Source organism: Phaenicophaeus curvirostris, chromosome 11, assembly GCF_032191515.1.
Source record: "Phaenicophaeus curvirostris isolate KB17595 chromosome 11, BPBGC_Pcur_1.0, whole genome shotgun sequence".
Classification (NCBI taxonomy): domain Eukaryota; kingdom Metazoa; phylum Chordata; class Aves; order Cuculiformes; family Cuculidae; genus Phaenicophaeus; species Phaenicophaeus curvirostris.
Window position 1 is genome coordinate 18,710,306 of NC_091402.1, and position 19,247 is coordinate 18,729,552.

The window sequence follows — 19,247 nt, forward strand, 5'->3', positions numbered from 1 at the left end:
TGAAGTGATGGGGGGAAAAGCAGCTGGGCTGGAGCACCAGAGGAGAGCTCACATAGGCTAACGTGCTAGTCAAGAAAGTCAGACAGGAGCCAAGTGGTGCAAGGTCTGTTTTCAGGAAAAGGATAAACTTAACGGTAGCTGTGAGAAATGGTAATGAAAGGACTGAGATGTCAGTTACTGTGCTCCTTTGTCTGATCAAATGCTCACCTGCTGTATAACTTCAGATGCTGGTTTGACATTAACCCCTTTGGAGCTGGGAGTTGGGGTTTCCCAACACTAAACGTGACCAGAATGCGCAGCAGCTTTTAGCACCGGAATAACCACACACTCCCACAGAGCGTTACGTGTGTATGTTGAGTAAGTGAACACGAGTGGCAGAAGACGAGACTTAACTGATATTGGACTTTCAGACCTGAAGCGTAACACTCTGTGAGTAGTGTATAGCTTTTCTAACAGAAGTTTGTATTTCAATAGAATAGGAATTTCTCTTTTTTTTAATGTAGTTCTAGTAGAAAACAATGAAGAGGATGAGGAGGACATGTCTCTGGATTCAGGGGATGAAACATCACGAATAGAAATCTGCAGTGATGCCTCTAAGTACAATTCTCATTTGGAAGCTTTGCAGACAGAGGCCGTGGGCTCACAGGGAGCAGACACACAAGAAGGCTGCCCCTCCCTTACAGAGTTATCCTCTGAAGCGCAAATGGGCTTGATGGAAAAGACTTCCAAAAGTGACTTGGAAGATTTACAACCAATTACTCCAGCTTCTACAACCTGCTCTGCTGAAGGAGAAAACCACGGTTCTGTTGAACAAGCTCCTTTCAGTAACTTCCAAGTTCATAGCAGACAATTAAACATGTCCCATCAGTTCAGTCACTTTAACGTACTCACTCATCAGACTTTTCTGGGAACAACATACCCAATTTCTTCTGCAGCTCAAAACCAAGAAGGGGGCAATTATTTTCTCTCTGCTTACAGTCAGAGCATGGACACAGAGAAGTAATCGTCACCTGGCGGTTGGGAGTATAAATTGTGATTCTTCCAGGCTGTATTCAAAAGAAATAAACTCACGAGTCTCTTTTTACAAGTTGCTGTGGACTTTTCTGTTTCTAAAATGGTGAATTAACATTTTCTATTTTATTCTGGAACAAAATGTTTCTTGTTCTTTATCTCAAATGTTTTCTTGTCTTATTTAAATCCTGATGGCCTGTACCTGTTGAAAGCATCTGAAAATTGAAATAAATATATATATTTTTTACCATTTACTGTACTTGAATTATCTTGTTTGTTCGCACTTTTAAGTTTCTACATTTGTATTTGACCTGTACCTGGGCTTCAGTCTGAGGTCTGTTTTAATGTAAAATTGAATGTTTGCCTAAGATATGTGAAATGGCGAGGTTTTTTTTACCTGTAAGGTTATCCAAATCACTTTTCTTTACGTAAATATCAAAACTTATGTATTTATTTGACATTTGTCACAAACTTTGTACAAATGTTTTTACATAGCTCTAAGGCAGTGTAGTTATTTTAATGACTCTATACCCCATTTTGGCTAAATACCTCAGAGTAACCAACGGTGCAGTTCCATTACAAAAATAAAGTAACTCTTGTTGCACAAGGGACTGGCTCACACATTGCATTGTCTGTGGTTTTTATGTCGTTTCCAAAGCAGGTGGGAAAATGCATCAACTGTTTAATGGAACAGCAGTTACCTCTGCATCCGATTTTGCTTCTCTGTTCTTATCACAGCACCACCAGGTACCCTTTACAGCTTCTATCTTGCCATTGTAATTACAGTAATGAGAGGAGAGGTAGTTACTTGCGTTAGACAAACCTCTCCCACTTTAGCATCACAGTTACTGGTGCTTTCCTTAGGGGGGTGGGTGTGTGTGTTTTAAATGAGCACTGCTACAGAGTTCTATCTGTTTTAATTTTGTCCTTCTCAATGTCACCTCTGCTGCATTACAAACTTATTTTTCCCCAGCGCCGCTCTCTTACTTGGCTGATCCTTGCACCGTCTCCCGACTTGGGCTTCTGGAGGGGAACAGCTGTGGTTCCTCAGGACAGCCCCTGTTATTACTTTGTTGGGTTTGCATAAACCGATCGTCTTGCCTCCTGTGCTCGCTGCTTGTGTCTTCAGGTTGTCCAAAACATGCTTGGGGTTTTTTTCCTGTTTGTAGTTTGGTCTTAGTGCTTTCCTGTAAGATGTGGTTTAGTACCCAATGACAGTGTTTGAAACTGCATGATTCTCACCTCGTGAATTAATTGGGACAAATACTATTGGCTAAAAAAAGTATTTTTTTAAAACCCAAACCCACCCACTCCATAGACTGTTCCCTAAAGTTGAACCTCTCTCCTGCTAACAGTTGCTTTAACTAGAGAACAAACCAGTGCTTGCCCTGGGTAGCACTGGGACCCTCCCCCAGACCGCAGCAAATAATCGTGTTTCAAAAAAAGAACCTCCTTGTCTGAGCAGCCCCGGGTGGGGCTGTGGAGAACTGCACGGGCACCTCCAGCAGCGAGCGCAGTCTGACCCTGCAGGGGAGAGGACAGAGAGATCTTTCTCCTGTGCTGCTTCTGTCAGAGAGCACAAAGGCCGTTCTAACACACCATCATTAGTTTAATGTAGCTTGAATAGGAAACGTAACCCTGTAACCTATCAAAATTCACATAATTTAAATCTTTCCTTAAAAAGGTAGAAGTGGTTCGTAATTACAGTAGCAAAGTGCTGTGCGTTTGCATTTTAAGAATTCAGATCAGTCACATGGATGTTAAAAAGGTGAAATAAAGTTCTCTTCTTGATTTACAGCAGGAATCAGAGCAGCCTCCAGCTCCTTCTGTTTCTGCAGGAGGCCCTGAAATGAACAGAATATAAATGTGAATGTTCTGTCTTTGCGCAGCCTTAACTAATCAAGTGTCGCTGTTGCTTTTAAAACTACTCACTCATTCAGGTGCAATGGTTTTTAACAGACCACTTAAAGAGCAGTACAACAGAAAGCATTCAGGAGAGAGAGACCTTAAGATCTCCTGTCTTCTGCAAAAGATGTGAAGTGTGACCGGAGTGGATGAACGTGCAGAGGAAAAAGGACTTTGCTATTGTATTTAATTTGCTCTGTGCACTGTTGCTCCATTCGTGGTATTCACACTGCTCTGTGAGGACCGGCTAACCCATGAAATGCAGAGTGAAATGTCAAAGAGGGTTCTAGTGTTTTGTTAAAATACTATTAATATTTTTTCCCCTTGAAAAGGAACCATTTGTACTATAGGCAACCCTAACTATCAAACCGAGAGGCTAAGTAAAGCCATTCCTCTTGGTGCCCAGTTTTCTCAGGTACTCTGCTGTTTTGTAGCTCATCAAAGGACAGTGCAAAGGTGGAAGTCATGCGTGAAAAGCAAAATTAGTAAGAAGGAACAAAACTAGAGGACAAGGCCCCAAACTTATCATGTATGCTGGAAAAATTCAAGACTAGTGCTTATGACTGTGTAAGTTTCCACTGTTTTGCCTTCACCACCTACGTGGTCATCCAGTAACTTTTTGCTTACCTGACGTAATTCTGACAATCCTTTGAGAATTGCTTGTTGTCTCTCTCTGTTTTTAACTACATCAGGATTTAGAAGAGGATCTCTAACATGATCGGAGCTCAACATCTGTCGTGGCGTTTGGTAAGAATCTAAAAGTAAATGTATATCCAATTAGTTAGCAATACTCTATCAATTCTGTTTTATTTTTGAAGCAGTAGATTTTAACAGCTTGAGAAAATCATTGGTTTAGGTTGCTATCAGATTACAATTGCTATTTTTAAGTCAAACATACAGATTCCTAAACCCAAATCTATATATAATAATAGCAGAGAAGTGCAATCATACATCATTAAACGTAACCATACAAAAACAACAGATAAAAGAGTATGAAATTTTGTTGCTTTTTTCACTTAAACTTTTTCTGCTGTCTCTTTTTTGGAATAGAGAGTATAATTTGTTGCACAGGCTTTCTGTACACTCAGCGACACACATTTTTTTGCTGGATTTTTGCAAAATCCAGCAAAAAAAACCCAACCAAGTTGAATAAATTGTAGGTCTTTGAACTAAATCACTGTAACATCTTTCCTACACCACTCAGTTCACAATGTATTTCAGTACCATTAGATTGTTGATACTGTGGGTCGTGAGTTGAAGGTCTTGTCACGGGTGCATCTGGATCGAGATAATAGACTTCGTTTGTTCGAACATATGGAATAAATTGTGAAGAGGGAGGTCTTGCAGGCGCTGTAACGGGAGGAGGGGAGCTTGTCTGCATGTCTGTCTTGAAGGCTTTTTCCCTTCTGCTGTTGTTATTATGCACCAGGAAATTAGAAGCATGTATCTGGTTTTGTTGCACTTGGTGTAATCTGTTCTTAACTGCTGGCACAGAGGGGGATGCAGATCTGCGTGAAACAATTCCAGGGGAGAAAAGGGAAAAAAAGAACAATACTTAAAAAACGCGATTCATTTTCTGAAACGGTAGAGACAAAGAATCCTCAGAGGACTGGACTTTCGCTCATTTACTCTGCTTTTAAACCTGCAGTTTGTCTGGCCTTGTGTATTTTTAATACTAGACAATTAGATGCATCTAAATTACTTCTTTAAAAATCAGGAAAAAAGAGCACGTGTATTTCACTATTAATTTATTTATATTGAGTATTGACCTACCTTTCTCGGTTCAAATGATTCTTATGTAATTGTTCTTCCTAGGAGAAAACCAAGAAAGTCAAACATGAAATAAAAAGCTGCATGTTTTTTATAGCCAAAGCTTTCACTTCTCAAGAAAAGTTTGTTTGGAAATTGCAAAAGGACCACTTGACCTGAGTCAGGGAGAAAGGTGCTTATCAAAGACTTGCACTAGAGACTTGTAGTGTCTTTACACAAAGGACAGTAACAGGAAAATTCTTAATGCCCGAGTTACGTAACTGAATTCCCATCCAGGCAAAACTGTACGGAGCTGGATTCTTACGGATACACACTACTGTTGTGGAGGATGAATTCGTTACCTTTCTGACTCTATGTCCCTTATTCTTCACATTTGTTTCTTCGTGAGGTGAAGGAGACCTGTCTGAATAGCCACCCTTTTTCCGGCAGAGATTCCCAGGGGTATTTTTTTCTGCCAGCTGAAGCAGCTCCATTTGTCGTCTTACTTTGTTTTCTTCTCTTTGTTTTTGTAGCTGTTTGGGGTATCTTTCCGATGCTGGAATGTATCTTTTCCCAGGCTTGTTTATGTTCCAGTCGGGTCTTTTGCTGTTGTTTTCCAAAGGTTTAATTTGCCTTTCCTTTCTGGCATACTGTTCGTATAGATTGCTGTAAATGCCACCAGTCTCTTTTCCTGAAATTTTATTTTTATCTATGTACTGCATTTCCTTCTGGCATTTTTTGCTGTTAGAAGTTTCTTTGTATTCTATGGAAATATCAGGTGACCCACAACACACGGTTCTTTCCTCAGCTGACTCAGCAAATGCTGAAGTACTGAAGTCATCTAAAAAAAAATAATTGTATTTTAACTCCAACTCTGAGCTATTCAAATTACTTGCTTGACTTTTGTATCTATCTACCATGACTGGTTTTATTCAAGAATTGGTTGGTATAGTTTCATAATGTTTTTATTCCTTTGATGTGGAAGATACACAGGACCAGTAAAAGCAAACCCATTAAGGGGGCGCGAGGGGAAAGACTGGAGAATGAAATTAAGCCAGTGATGCACTGTAATATTCTAACATGCCTGTGACTGTCCAAGTATTTCTACTTTTTTTCCATTCTGAATGCCGGTGATTTGGCCTTAAAGCTCAGTTTCACAAAGATGCCTTTTAATTCTCTTTCCTAAGGATACACCAAAGTAATTAAATTTACGGGCTGCCTACCTGTCTGTACAGCAGTGTCTTTCCGAGGAGAAGCCTGCTGATCAATGTGGGTCTTAATGTCTTCAGAAAAATTATGACTTTGATATGCAATGTGAGTATTACAATTCTCAAACTCCATATTACCTATACAGATAGAAGTAAAATTGTTCAATTGAGTAACATATACTCCATTTAAACCATGCTATCTGTCAGTTTAAAACTCAAAACAACACTGAGAAATATGGTTCAGATCCTAATATTCTCCCTTTTTTACTAGAAATCTAATTGACAGCCCATAGGTCTAGATATTCCTTATGCATTCCTGATATCCTTTTTTTTTTTTTCCCTTTATGCAATATAGTCTTTGAAGCTTACTAACATACAATATCCTCCATATTAGTTAACACTGATATTTGTTTGGAAAGCTCTTAAAATGAGCTGAAATGAAATTTGGTTTTTGAAGCAAAGGAGCCATTTCTGACATAAATGCAGAAGGGGTATGAAAAACCCACCACCAACTTGCACACAGACACCAAAGGAACAGACAACTCAGTATGAAAAGGCTTGTACTTGCCACAGCCAAGGTTCTTCTGAAGCTTTGAAATGTCATGTCCCTTCTGAGCCAAGTCTCGAATGCGCTGTTCTTGTTTTAGTCTCAGTGCTAATTCTTGAGCTTTCTGCATTGACTGATAAAGCTCATTTGTTTTGAGAGTTGCAAGTTCCTTTAAAAAAAAAAAAAAAAGGAAATGTATGTGATCATTTATCTTGAGAACAGAATTAATAGGATTTTCTAGTCTCCATAACCTCAAGGTTTATATACCTTCTCATTCTGGATAAAGCTTTTTCTTAAAAATAAAACCAAAACGAGTTGAGTAGATGCAATATGTTATGTGTAACTTTTATGATTATAAAGATGAATTCAGAACCAATGCTATGCTAATTATAAATTCTGTAAGAGTGTAAAAGAATAATTAATCTTTTATTTAGACTTTAGCTACACTGATTTACATAAATGTGATATTATATTAGACAATAATAGAAACAGGTGTTAAGAGATTAATCTTATGCTTCAATCAAATGTTGCTGAAATGTCATCTGTATAGCCCTTTCCATGACTGGATTAAAACCCAGTCAAGCTGAATCAATAAAATATTAAGAAACGTCAGTTGTAGGCTATAGATTTTAGACATGATAATGGAATAAATGTCTTAAAAAAAGGTTATCTATTTTAAATCTAAACATAGCTAAGCATAGTTAATGAAACAACTTGAGGGTTTCCTTTGAACCATAAAGGTCAATAAAAATAAAGGCCTATTCTCAGAGAAGGTGAGTGACTTTTATGACAGAGTATGAGTGAAAACTGCTGAAACTACCTCTAAAGGAGAACTGAAATGAGATGGCCACAACTGATGATCAAGATGGACCTTCGTGGACTTTCAGGTTAATGAGGAACAAAGAACTAACAATAATGTGGAAAAACACCAAGAACTTTTTTTAAAAAAGACATCTACTGCATTATGTTATGTGAGGTTCATATATATACTTGTTGAATTTTGTGAACCCTTGCAACTCACTGAGGTCATGGCCCAACTCTGAGTTGTTAATAAAGCAAATCTAGAGTTACTCACTGTTTGGAACAATTCTTTAACAGTTTATGGCAACCCAGATGGGACTCTAGGACACAAGAGATAAACGCAAGATATTCCTCTGGGCAAACGCATTTCCAACCCTCAAATTGCTGGCAAAAGCAGGTAAGCCCACATGGGAGACTTGGCCTTGGGTAATTCCATACTGAATTATAGTGGGAATCTCTTCTGTTTAAATTTGTGTGAATAAAGCAAACCTAGTTACCCACTGTCTGGAACAATTCTTTAACCAACAGGTAAGAAGGTATGTAAATACAAAATTTGCATTTAACAAAGATCAAAATGTTAATTTTGGTTTAACTTTTGTAAGAAAGGAACATGTAAAGCTCAGCAATAATTACAAAGGAGAAAGCTCTGGAACGTGAATGACTCTTAAAATTACTTTTCCAGAATATACTCTGAAAAATCTTTAATCCAGAGTGAAAGCATAACCAGCCAGATTAAGTTCATGGTACTGAAGCTTAAAGCATCTTAAAAGCATCAAGTTACCAACAACAAAAATTGAATTGAGAGGTTTTTTTAATTTAAAATTTACATTAAAAATGGATTACTAAAAACTACAATCCCATTTTTGCCAGTTCTTGTCATTTCTCTTCCTGAAGAGGCCCTTGTCCACAAAGAAACCTGCTGCAAACTTGTATGGTGTTACAAGTTTATTAATTGAGGAGACAGATTTTTGGGTTCAAAAGTCTGAGTTTCAGGCAGTTTTGATTTTCAAGACACTAAGTTGGCACCATTTTGAAGGTGAAGAACAAGAACCATTTTCCTCAATCCCTGTATTATTACAGGCTACCAGCAGTGAAGGAAATGCAAAAACCCACCGCCTTTTGTTTTTGTTTCAGCATATCTTCTTCAAACTGTTTCTGCATTTGTTCTTTTTCTCGTGCTAAGCGCTGTTCTTCCTCTTGTTCTTCCCACTTTCTCTGCTCTTCCTCCAGTTGTTTCTTCTTCCGTTTTTCTTCTACCTGAGCCATTATTGCTTTCTAGAAATATCAGGAAAAAAGGAAATTGAAAGTTATAGCATTAAAGGTATTATAAGCTATTTGTTCATATACTTCCATATGCATGTTTAATAACTGGATTTTGAATTGGACTGGGGGGACACAACACCACCAGCCCAATAAAGCTGTTCGAAGCACTTGGAGAGACAAATAGAAGTAGCTTTTTGTGTTTTAAAAAATACTTTTATTTTTCTTACGTACCTTACGTACTATAAGTTAGCATTTCACTTGAGCAGAATAACAGTTTGACCAGAACAGGCTTGTTGTTACATTTATTTTAAAACTTCTTTACACTGTGCTAGAGACATCATCATGCAGATATACATTCAGCTACAGTGCCACAGAAGTAATGCAAATGACAGTAAAGTAGATATAAATTTAAAGAGTTATGGAGTAGGTATCTGTAAATATCAGTCTGTCTGCTGACAGTAGAACTGGAGAAATATGCACACAAACCTACTAGCGCTCTAAAGAGAGCATTGTACGTTTTTGAGGCAAGAATTGTTACAGAAATGCAATCATCTCTGTATAAATATTAAATAAGAAAACCATAGTCTATCTGGATATAAAACTACTAAGCAAATGCAAACACGTAATCAGAAGCACAAAAGTCAAGTACGTCACTGGATTCTGGTATTAAACCTCATCCTTTATTCACTTGACAACACTACTTTTCATCCTTTCTTCTCATTAAAATAGTGTTAGTAAAACAAAGTCTACCTGATGTTCTAACTGTTTCTGCCGCTGCCTGTCTCTCTCTTCAGTCTGTGCAGGGTCCAGGAGAGCTGTCATGGAACGGAGGAAACTATGAACAAAGAAACATGTAAGTGTTTTAATCGTAAGAACATAAGCCTAAAGCTTTTCATAATTAGAATCAGTTAAGTTTCAAGTAATATTTTCATATTGAGGTTATCCCATTGTATTAATTTACAACTATGAAATTAATTTTACTAAGGAGACAGTAAGGTTATTTGCAATGAATTTTATTAATGAACAATGGAAATACCTGTGTCTTTCAAAAATGATGCAACAGGTATTTCTGAAAAAAGCAGACATTAAATGACTGAGACACAAAGATCAGACTTAAACAATCTTAATCCATTTTTTTTTTTTTTTTAAAACTTCTGAGGAGGTATCAGAAATGTACTGGCTGGGAAGATAATTATCCTTACAAAGGACCCTCACCTGACTTTCTGACTGTGTTCCAAAGCACTGTTTTTAGCAGTTTTTTCTGCATTTCCCACCTGTGAGGGTATGAGGTTGCCTAAAGCTGCAGGTGAAAAAGGGTGAATAAAAGCAGTCAGCTCCTTAGGGTCAGGTGACAGGCAAAGACTTTCAGGCTGCTTTTTGAACATTCCATTTAAGGGGTGTTGTGCATTAACATTAACGTGGTTCTTTAAAGAATCAAAATGCATTGCCCATCTGTCATGCTCTTCAGCCTAAATAAATATGAAGCAACAAAAAAAATGGAAACATGCTCAATTACACTGTTTCTATAAAGAATGGTTAACAAAACAGACAAGATACTTTTTGTAAGACAGGAACATTTGAAAAGCTCTGTTATGGGGCTACAACACAGACAGTAGTTAATGCCCTAAATAGGAACACAGAAATCTCTCTGATGCTTAAAATGCAACTTAGATTAGAAATTATACTGCTGATCTGTATACTTGGTCAGTAAAAACATAGTTACTTTATTTTCAGGTTAAAAAATCCCCCAAAATTAGAAAAGATATATTGAAAAAATATAAAGTAAATATGGACTCAGGCTTTTTGGTACTGCTTTTTCAATTTATATTACTATTCTATTCCATTCCATAATTTTTATAATAGTACTGGGAAGTGCTTGACTGAGAGGTCAGTACCCTGTCCATTCTGCCATACTCTCCTCCTGTTGTGTACACATTGTCTCTCTAGTAACATGAACAAGTGGCATTTTTTACACTGTCCTACAATTACCCCCTGCATTTTATTTCTGGATGATAGCAGAATTAATGTGTTTTGGGCACAGACATTAATCTCTTAACTTCCAGTTTTCATCTAGACAGGTCCATTATAAAATAAGCCTTCTTTCAAATTCTCTTCCACCCACAGCAGCCACCACTGCTATCGTAGCAAGTACCTAAAACTTTTGCAGAGGTGACATACTGGGTTTAAATCTCTGTTCTGAATGACACAGGTCATCTATTTGGGTCAGTGCTGGCAACTGAGACATTCCAATAAATCACTAATAAGATTCTTACCTAAGGGGCCTTTGGTTTTGCTATAGGTACTGAGAAAGTTTTCTCTTCTGACTAAAAGAGCTGTTTCCCCGGAGAGACTGGAAAAATGGCTGCCTCAGAACTTTCATCCTGCTAGAAAAAAAACCTAACATAATCTAATCTAATCAACTTTCTGGAAGTCTTTTGCTTAAACAAAAAAATCATTTCTGTCAGAAAAATTTCACACCTATTTTAAAAGAGGCAAGAAAATCATAGTCCAAATAATGAGAACCCAAATTATTCCTCCTCTTCCCTTAGTTTTGTTCCCTTTGAATACTCTGTGATGTAGAAGCAGATAAGAATAGTTGGAAAATCTACTTTATTATCCAAGTCAGTGGCACAATATGCAGGAAGATTGAAAGTATAACACAACACCTGAAAAGAAAAGATGTTGAGGAAAACGAGATTAAGTGCGCACTAACCTCTTTTCAAAAGAGGCTGGAAGCCAGAGTACTGTTAGGTTACTCTCTGTTGATTGCAATCACCTTTCCACAGCACAGCCATCAAATTAAAAAACAGGGCAGCTAATGAAGGAACCTTTCACAGCTGTGTTCCCTTCACAGTTACAAAGTTCAATTTATAAAGGAAATTTGATTCCTCCAACAACTCAGGAAATGAAAAGACTTGTGTTGTGTGTTGGTATGTAACCACCCTTAGCAACAAGGGGTTCTGTTTTGGAGGGCAGATAGGAAATCTCTCTTCTACTATTACAAACTGTGGGATTAAAATGAAGTATTTTTGTCTAGTAATGTGTAATTGCCATAAATGCTTTGGTTGAGAGTGAAAACTGCAGCCTTTTAATCTAGAAGGCCACAGACTATGAACATTTCTATCAACTGGGTTTTGGTAACCGAGATTATTGTTCACTAATAATACCGAACAATTCATGAAGTGAATACATCTCATGCACGGTGAAAGATATAATTCTGGGAATAAAGTTGCATACAGTAATTCGGAAATCTGGATTCTAGTAATAGAACAATTTCACTGCAAGTTTCTTCACTTCAAAAGACAAAGTCTTTGGAAGATCGTATCAGTATTGGGCTGTGTAAGAACACAGAGTACTCCGCTGACCTTAAAACTAATAGTAACACATAAAGGAAAGAAGTCAGCGTTAATATGAAAAACCTCCAGGAGTAATAGAGGTATTGACTAAATTGGCCAATAGTGACAGTATTAAATGTCTCCTCAGGTATTTGCCACAGATTCCTTCTAGATCCAGCATATGAGACCTACATTAAGCAGCCTGGAAAAAGCAGAAGGCAAACGAGGTAAGGCTATCTTCTTTAATACTTTTTGGAGTAGAAATGTTTAAAGAAGTTTCATAAGAGTGTATGCATATTGAAATAGTTCTAAAAGCAGGATCTGAACACCACAGTGACAAACTGTAGTTGTCCATAACTTTCCTTCTCTTTTCTCATCTCCTATGGAAAATTTCCTTTCACAAACTGTCTAGCCAGTGTCTTTATACCACCTTCCAAATTCTAGTGCTTTCAGACAAGGGTGGTAAAGAAAATATCGTATAGTAGCACTGCAGCAGTCTAACCCATTGCACTAGACACATGGTAGTCTGATCTCTGCCACTGAAATACTGGGACAGCTACTCACTGAGCGTTCAATTAAACTGACCTACAGACTTATAGTGAAAACCTGGACATACTATAGCCAACTGCATCTTTGTCACTGTTTCATTAGGTCTACAACTTAATCTTTTATTTCTTAGAACAAAAACTGAGAGAAAAACTACTCTTATTCCAAAAAGCCCCTCTGAACCACAGATACCTTTGATAAAGTAAGCTTTTCTTCTATTTTTCGTAGCTTAGCTTCTTCCTTCTGTTTGTCCAGCTCTTCAAGCTGTTTCTTCTGTTGCTCATGCTTCAAAGCACTAAGACGTTGTTCCTGTGGTGCAGCTTCCTAAAATAAAATCAGTGCTAGTTCCTTGTATGAAAATTCAGTACCTGCTCTGGCCACATAATAAAGACCTGGCAGAAACCTTTCCCTTTAGCTGCTAGGCATAAGTTTAACTGCAGCTAAGTGTCTGACTGTTCCATAAAAACACTTCAGGTGTCAGATGCTGAAGTCTATGAGTACTATTTTAACTTGAACTATCAGCCTCTCACTCCAAAGAAACCCCTACTATATGTATCATGAACAAAAAATCACTTCCTTCTTCCTATGGTCCGCTGCTCAGTCTGTGTTGCAGCTAGATTCAGTCTAACAGTCTAATTAATAGTGATGTATCCCAAGTAAATTCTGGATACTCTCTTCATCCTTCTGCTCATGCTTCTTAATGGATATCTATATTATTTAACAAACTTGAGTGGCACTGAGAACTTCCAATGCTATCTTACAACGATCACTCTACAGTCACTGCCTACTAGCAATAACTCTTAAACTACTTCTTCAACCTTCTGCCACCAACACATTCTTTGAAGTCTCCAATTTCCGATAGGTTCCTGTTTCTCTGTTTCTTTAATGCATACTTAAATCTAAACAACACTTGAGCTCACACCTTGAAAACACATTGTCTTCAATGCATCAATATTTTGGTAAACGTTCTATCAGACAAAATTCTCTAGAGAAATCTAAAAGGTTTACTGAAATCTTCTGGTTTAAAAGAACTACAGAAGATAGAAATCTGTGGTCAATAAATAAGAAAAACCTACATGCAATTTAAAATCTTACCCCCATATAAAATGCTGCGCAACTGACAGCTGAAGAAGAACTGAAATTAGCAGACTGCAAAACTGGAGCACTTGAAACATTCAGTGGAACTTCATTAGCTTCTGTGGTTAAGACAGGTGTACAGACATGGTTTTCCTCAGTGGTAATATTTGAATCAGCTATAAATATTGTCTGCAAATTAAATAACCACTGTTGTTTAAGATTTGATTTATTTAGCTCACCTGCACTGTTTGTATTAATAGGCTTTAGCATATAATAAACAAGTAAATTATAATTCTAGAAGCTGCTATATTCATTAAAACTTCAGCCAAAACTTGTAAGTTATAATTCAGTATTTCTTAATTATGTAGACTGAAAAATTCTTACTGGACAGAGTGGCACCTTTTCTAGGAATGATCGATACGCCACAGAAAAACCTATTTGCTTTTGCTGTAGTAACTGATAGCAGGTACAACCCTAACTTCTGTTTAAAAGCTATCAGTTTCACTGGAGAAGCAGCCTCATCTGAGTATAATATACTTATCTGACACAGCATTTTCAGAGCTACAGCTAACTCTTAAAGGCAGGCCAGAGTAAAAGTCAAATTGCTATGCTTAGTATGTTCGCAATCAATGTAAATAAATAAATAATTGGGAATTACATTCCTCAAAACAGAACTGGAAAACACTTATATCTTTTAGTTAGGAATCAACAAGGAAGGACAGGAATGGGTTGTTCATACTACAAAGATCTTAATTTGTGAGGTTACAAACTGGAGCAACAGGTAAGTGTGAAACAAGGAATTGCAGCAACTCATGCCACAAAAGAGCATGAAGTGACAATTGAGACTTGGATAGAAAATAAAATCTTCTACAAATTAAAATTTGAACAGTTCTATAACAGCCCTGTGGAAACCATGTGCTCGTTAGTGTTTATTGTTAGTCTTACCTTGTCTGGGTCAGCTGCTTCCACTTTCTTTTTATGGGCATTATTATTGCCAGGTTTTGCCCAGAAATAACTCACTTCTCCCTCCAAAGTTTCTTTCAGTTTCTTCTTCAGTGCTACCTGTTCATCTTCAGAAAAAACAGACTCTAGTAAGAGTTTCTAACAGACAGTTTGAGGGGTTTTTTCCTAAAAACCAAATGCAGCAATACATGTCTACCCTGTAATTTTGATTGTGAAATAGACTACAGGAGTAAGTCACTATTCTGACCGATCAGTCTTAACTTGACTTTGCTCTTAAGAAGTTTGCAGTGAGTCTCTGCCCAGAGTTGTAAAGGTAATTGGAGAATCTCTCTAACAAGACTACAAAACACTGAAGATATAACAATATCCCAGGGGAAGAGGGAGAACTAGCAGAAATAACCAAACATAAAAATTCTCACCATTTTATTGTACTGGTCTTGGACTACTGTAATATTATGAAAACCCATGGAGCTACACACAAAAGCTACTGACAGTGCAGAATCAAGCCCTGAAACTAGATGGTCTATACCCAAGTTGAAAACAAAACAAAACACAACAGTCCTGTGTGTGAATCCCAGAAAGCTTAATTTGCCAGTGAGAATTTACTACAGGGTGAAACATTTTTATTTTTCAACAGTCATTCCCCTTGGTTGGTAATGGGGCAGGACTGCAAACTATTTCACGTTCAAACTGCAATTTGATACATATGGTCATGTTTGTAGAGTAGCCTGAAAAGTGTCACATTAAAAACGAATATATTAACAATAATGGCTATTAACTACTGGCAGAATATGACAAAATTGGTGGCAAGCCATTCGTAAAATATGAAGCATAACTGAAGATATTTATTTGTGACAATATTTACTTGTTTAAGAAGCATTTTTTCAAGAGTTTATGAATAATATTTGCATAAAATTTTGAAAATGAAGAATCTTGTCTAGGAGACTATGGTCCTTCCAATTTGTAGCAACTGCACTGATATAAGTAAATTTAAAAAAGCATAAGAAACACATAGTTTCTTGGCATCTTGAGAGTAATAAATTGATCAAATGTATTCTGTATATCACAAGTACCTAATTCCTTCTTCCACTGGATCTTTCGGAATTCTAACAAGGCCTTTTCTCCTTCTCTTTCACCCAAGGTACTAAACATGTCGGCAGGTTTCCATGAGTCCTGTCTAGAGAGAACGATGGGAAAAAAATAGTTTTGCCTAAAAAGCTAATCTGTTCGAGAGGTTAACTTTTAAATTACTACTTATAACGATTCTTACTGTGTTTAAGAACTACAGTATGAATCTTTATTGGAGATACAGTTTATGTAGACAATAACACAGATCTACATACATAACTTTCTGTCCTGTCTGAGGATATGCTTCTTGGTTCCTGCACAAATCAGAGTTGGCTTCATCTGGAATCGATGAAACTTCACAAAGATTTTGGAGCAATGGTGTAACATCTTCCTCTAGTGCCTCATTGGTAGCTGTGGTAGAATGTAAATATCTTAAAGATACATAAATATATATGACCACTGTTTGGCTCAATCAGCGTTGAGTAAACATAAAAGAATAGCAGAAACTTGCTAATTCCCCACTATTTAACAATACTGTTTTCAGCCCTGCCTGTACAGCTGAAGCACGTAAGTTACAACTTCACAGGGTATTTTTAGAATGTTAGACTTACAATAATCATCTATTTTTGGTTACAAGTTCAGACTTTGGGACTTAAACTTGTGTCATGTTCTAGGTGGCAAAATGCTGACCACCTCCATGGGTCCACAAACAGGAGGAAGGTCATAATACAGGAAGGTACACAATAGTTCTTGTGCTTCTGAGTAGAAGAATTGGAACAAACTCAAACCTACTATTCAACAGTGATATTACACTTAGGCAAAAAGATACGTGTATGTCTTGGGCCAGAGGAGAAGGGCACTACTGCTCTCGAGACACAGAGCAAGACCTAAACTCTTCAGAAAACCAGAAAGACCTACCTCTTCGAGGTGTTGTTTGGGATTTTTTTCCCCCAACTCCTAATAGCAATCATACAGTACAATTCTATTGTTTTTTCTCCATGTAAAATGATTCCTTTTTTGCATGAAATACTGCCAGATTTCCTTGCTGGTTTGCTCTTCAAAGTACTGGAATGCTATCAAGCAATCCTCAGTTTAAACTGATAAAATTATCAAATGCTTGGTTCTTAACAGTAACAGGCAACTTCACATCCTTAATAGCAAACAGTATTTTGCCTGCAACCATGGAACATCAACATCTCTGCATCCTGCAAATAAACTTAAATTATGAACGCACAGATAAGCTTTCACATTTTGCTGTTTCCATTAAACTAACTTATTCAACTATCGGTATCTCACCCATTTCGTCTTGCTTTTCATTTTGAGCCTCAGAGATGCGTCTAGTTCCTTCTTTAACAGTCATCAAAATTTCTTGAAGCTCTTCTTGTGTTAAACATGCCAAACTTCTTGAGTCTTCAACATGTGGATTTTGAGTTTTCTGTTTACTTTTTTTAACAACATTAGAATTCTCTGAATCAGGAGATCTGTTTGTGCCATCTCTTTGGAAAACCAAAGTGTGATCTTTAGTTGTGGCTTCGTGTGAGGAGTATTTAGTAACTTGCAGTTTTTCACCTTTTGTCATTGATAAGCTTGATTTGCTCCTTGGTTTTGTGAAGTTTTCCTGCTTGATACAAGCATTTTGTGTTGACCTCAGAATATGCCCAGCATGCCTTATTCTCAGTGCCTGTTTAGGTGCTCTGGCTTTATTACCCATCTGTTAAAGCAGTAAGATTTCACCATATATTAACTAAGGAAAAAAACTGCATGGGGAAAACAAGGTTGAAGCAAAAAGTAAATTAAGTGTTACTCTTCTTTTCTTTTACATCAATAGAAACTAGTGAAAAAGCTTCACGATTACTAGGAATACCTTGGAAGAGAATATAGTACCTAAATGTCAATGTTTAAACATTACAGTATGAAAAATAATTTTATGTAGCATAACAATTAAATGAATTCATAAACATTAATTCTGCTTTTCTTTGGCGTTTCTGAAGCCTGGCCTCAAACAGGTATGCATTTTCACCACACAGTATTACTTCAATCTCCATTTTTCCAAACTGTACTAAAGTGTTATCTTTTCCAAGGTCCTTGATGTACACTTTTAATTATCTCCTATGTATTGAAACCTTTTTCTGCTTTCTCTCCTTCCCCAACGCACTGTGTTTCAGTTTACTCAGACAACCTATATAACTAAACTGGAACTCAAAACATATTTCAGATGCCTGTTCTACCAGAATCCCTTCAAGGGTCTCTGCAGGTCTGATTTAGATGATTCCCTGTGCTGCTGTCATCTCTTGGCAAAGTAAACTAAAGCACTTTGCACAGGTAAAAGTAGTCATAGAACCTTGAATTCAACCTTTTTAATAGCTATTATGAGCCTGAGTAATACATATTTATCCTTCACAAACATCATCAATCACAAGTATTTTAACAGTTCAAACATGTTCTCAAATTTCTGTGATAAAAAATGAGCTAATTTGTGTGGTCTAACCAAAAAAATAATTTTTTTTTACTTACCTTCACTGCAGGCTTCGATTTATCTTTTGGGAAACAAACGCAAACATATGAGAGAAGTATTTAATAACAACTTCCTCCTGAAAAACAATCTTAATAAATTAGTTAACTGTTATATTGATCTGAATTTTGTAAGGCATTATCAATGGAGGGACAAGCTGTAGAGAGCCAAGACTATTTGCCAGCTGTTTACCAGTGGCCAGACTACTCAGAATTTCAGTATCGACCTATTGTCCAGTGTCAGGCTGGCCGGTGAATAAACAAACTGGTAAATAACAGTTCACAAATATTCTTCCTAATCTGAAAAATATTCCCATAAAGCTGTGCTTCATGTTGCCTGGATATTAAGTTTAACTTCAAGAAGCTTTAAAGATTACGTGAGATAAACGATTAAAAAAAAAAATACCAGAAGCGGCTAAAATTAGTCTAGGCTTTCCATCCAGCACTTCAGTTTCAAGCTTCAGTCCATCTCTGCAAAATGAAAGAGATAGGAGAACCTGAAATATTAAGTAATGTGATGTTAAGATTTTTACATTAATAACAAGAATAATTGTACTTAATTATAATACTGCATTTACTGTTGGTCCAGGTGTTCTTTAATACCCCAAGCTTCCATACAATCATAGAATGGGTTGGGTTGGAAGGGACCTTAAAGATCACCCAGTTCCAACCCCCCTGCCATGAGCAGGGACACCTCCCACTGCATCAGGCTGCTCTAAGCCCCATCCAACCTGGCCTTGAACACCTCCAGGGATGGGGCAGCCACAGCTTCCTTGTGCCAGCGCCTCACCACTCTCATAGTGAAGAAATTCCTCCTTATGTCTAGCCTAAATCTGCCTCTCTCCAGTTTATACCCATCGTCCCTCATCCTATCACCACAAGCCTTTATGAACAGCCCCTCCTCAGCTTTCTTGTAGCCTCTTCAGGTACTAGAAGGTCGCTTATAAGGTCTCCTCAGAGCCTTCTCTTCTCCAGGCCGAACAACCCCAGATCTTATAAGAAAGAGCCGTTTTCCTGTGAGGTCCCTAAGGCGCTGGCCCAGGTTGCCCAGGGGAGCGGTGGCTGCCCGGTCCCTGGAGCCCCCGGAGCGGCGGGGGGGGGGGGGTGGAGCTGGCCGGGCTGTGAGGCCCCGCGGCCCCCGCCTCACCCCACGTTCATGGCCGGCGCCCACCCCGCGCCAGGGGCCGCCCGGCGAGTGGCTGCGCGCGCCGCGGGCAGAGGGACCCGCGCGCCGCCGCGAGGCATTGTGGGAGATGGAGTCCC

The 19,247-nt window shown here is 37.8% G+C and overlaps 2 protein-coding genes across 4 annotated transcripts in view; one reads left to right on the forward strand and one right to left on the reverse strand.

Moving 5' to 3' along the window:
• TASOR (transcription activation suppressor) overlaps positions 1–1,632 on the forward strand; it is a 25,234-nt gene extending 23,602 nt beyond the window's left edge. The window contains exon 23 of one of the 2 annotated variants that reach the window (XM_069865906.1): positions 504–1,632. In XM_069865906.1, the coding sequence (XP_069722007.1) occupies positions 504–1,003 (500 nt within the window). In that variant the 3' untranslated portion in view covers positions 1,004–1,632. Of the gene's footprint in view, positions 1–224 lie in introns of both variants that reach the window. The other variant, XM_069865907.1, reaches the window with a different exon arrangement.
• Positions 477–19,173, reverse strand: CCDC66 (coiled-coil domain containing 66). Of its 2 annotated transcripts, XM_069865908.1 has the most exons (19): positions 19,132–19,173; positions 18,391–18,455; positions 17,988–18,010; positions 16,770–17,184; positions 15,749–15,884; positions 15,479–15,582; positions 14,388–14,512; positions 13,461–13,631; positions 12,558–12,689; positions 9,700–9,953; positions 9,235–9,319; positions 8,335–8,496; positions 6,442–6,589; positions 5,889–6,011; positions 5,028–5,506; positions 4,690–4,727; positions 4,141–4,424; positions 3,544–3,671; positions 477–2,855 (listed from the first exon to the last, which is right to left on the reverse strand). In XM_069865908.1, exons 1-19 carry the CDS (start codon positions 19,140–19,142, stop codon positions 2,772–2,774), a joined length of 2,967 nt encoding a protein of 988 aa, XP_069722009.1. In that variant the 5' UTR covers positions 19,143–19,173; the 3' UTR covers positions 477–2,771. The 2 variants fall into 2 exon arrangements, with proteins under 2 accessions (XP_069722009.1, XP_069722011.1); XM_069865910.1 differs by lacking the exon at positions 13,461–13,631.
• Positions 19,174–19,247: the final 74 nt, after the last annotated feature.

Bases quoted from the DNA above. Each gene is read 5' to 3' on its own strand.
- CCDC66 (XM_069865908.1), bottom strand. The intron at 9,954-12,557 runs GTATCTGTGGTT...ATATTTATTTAG, and splicing joins AAAAGCTTACTTTATCAAAG to GCTGAAGAGCATGACAGATG. The intron at 2,856-3,543 runs GTAAGCAAAAAG...TGTTCATTTCAG, and splicing joins GATTGTCAGAATTACGTCAG to GGCCTCCTGCAGAAACAGAA.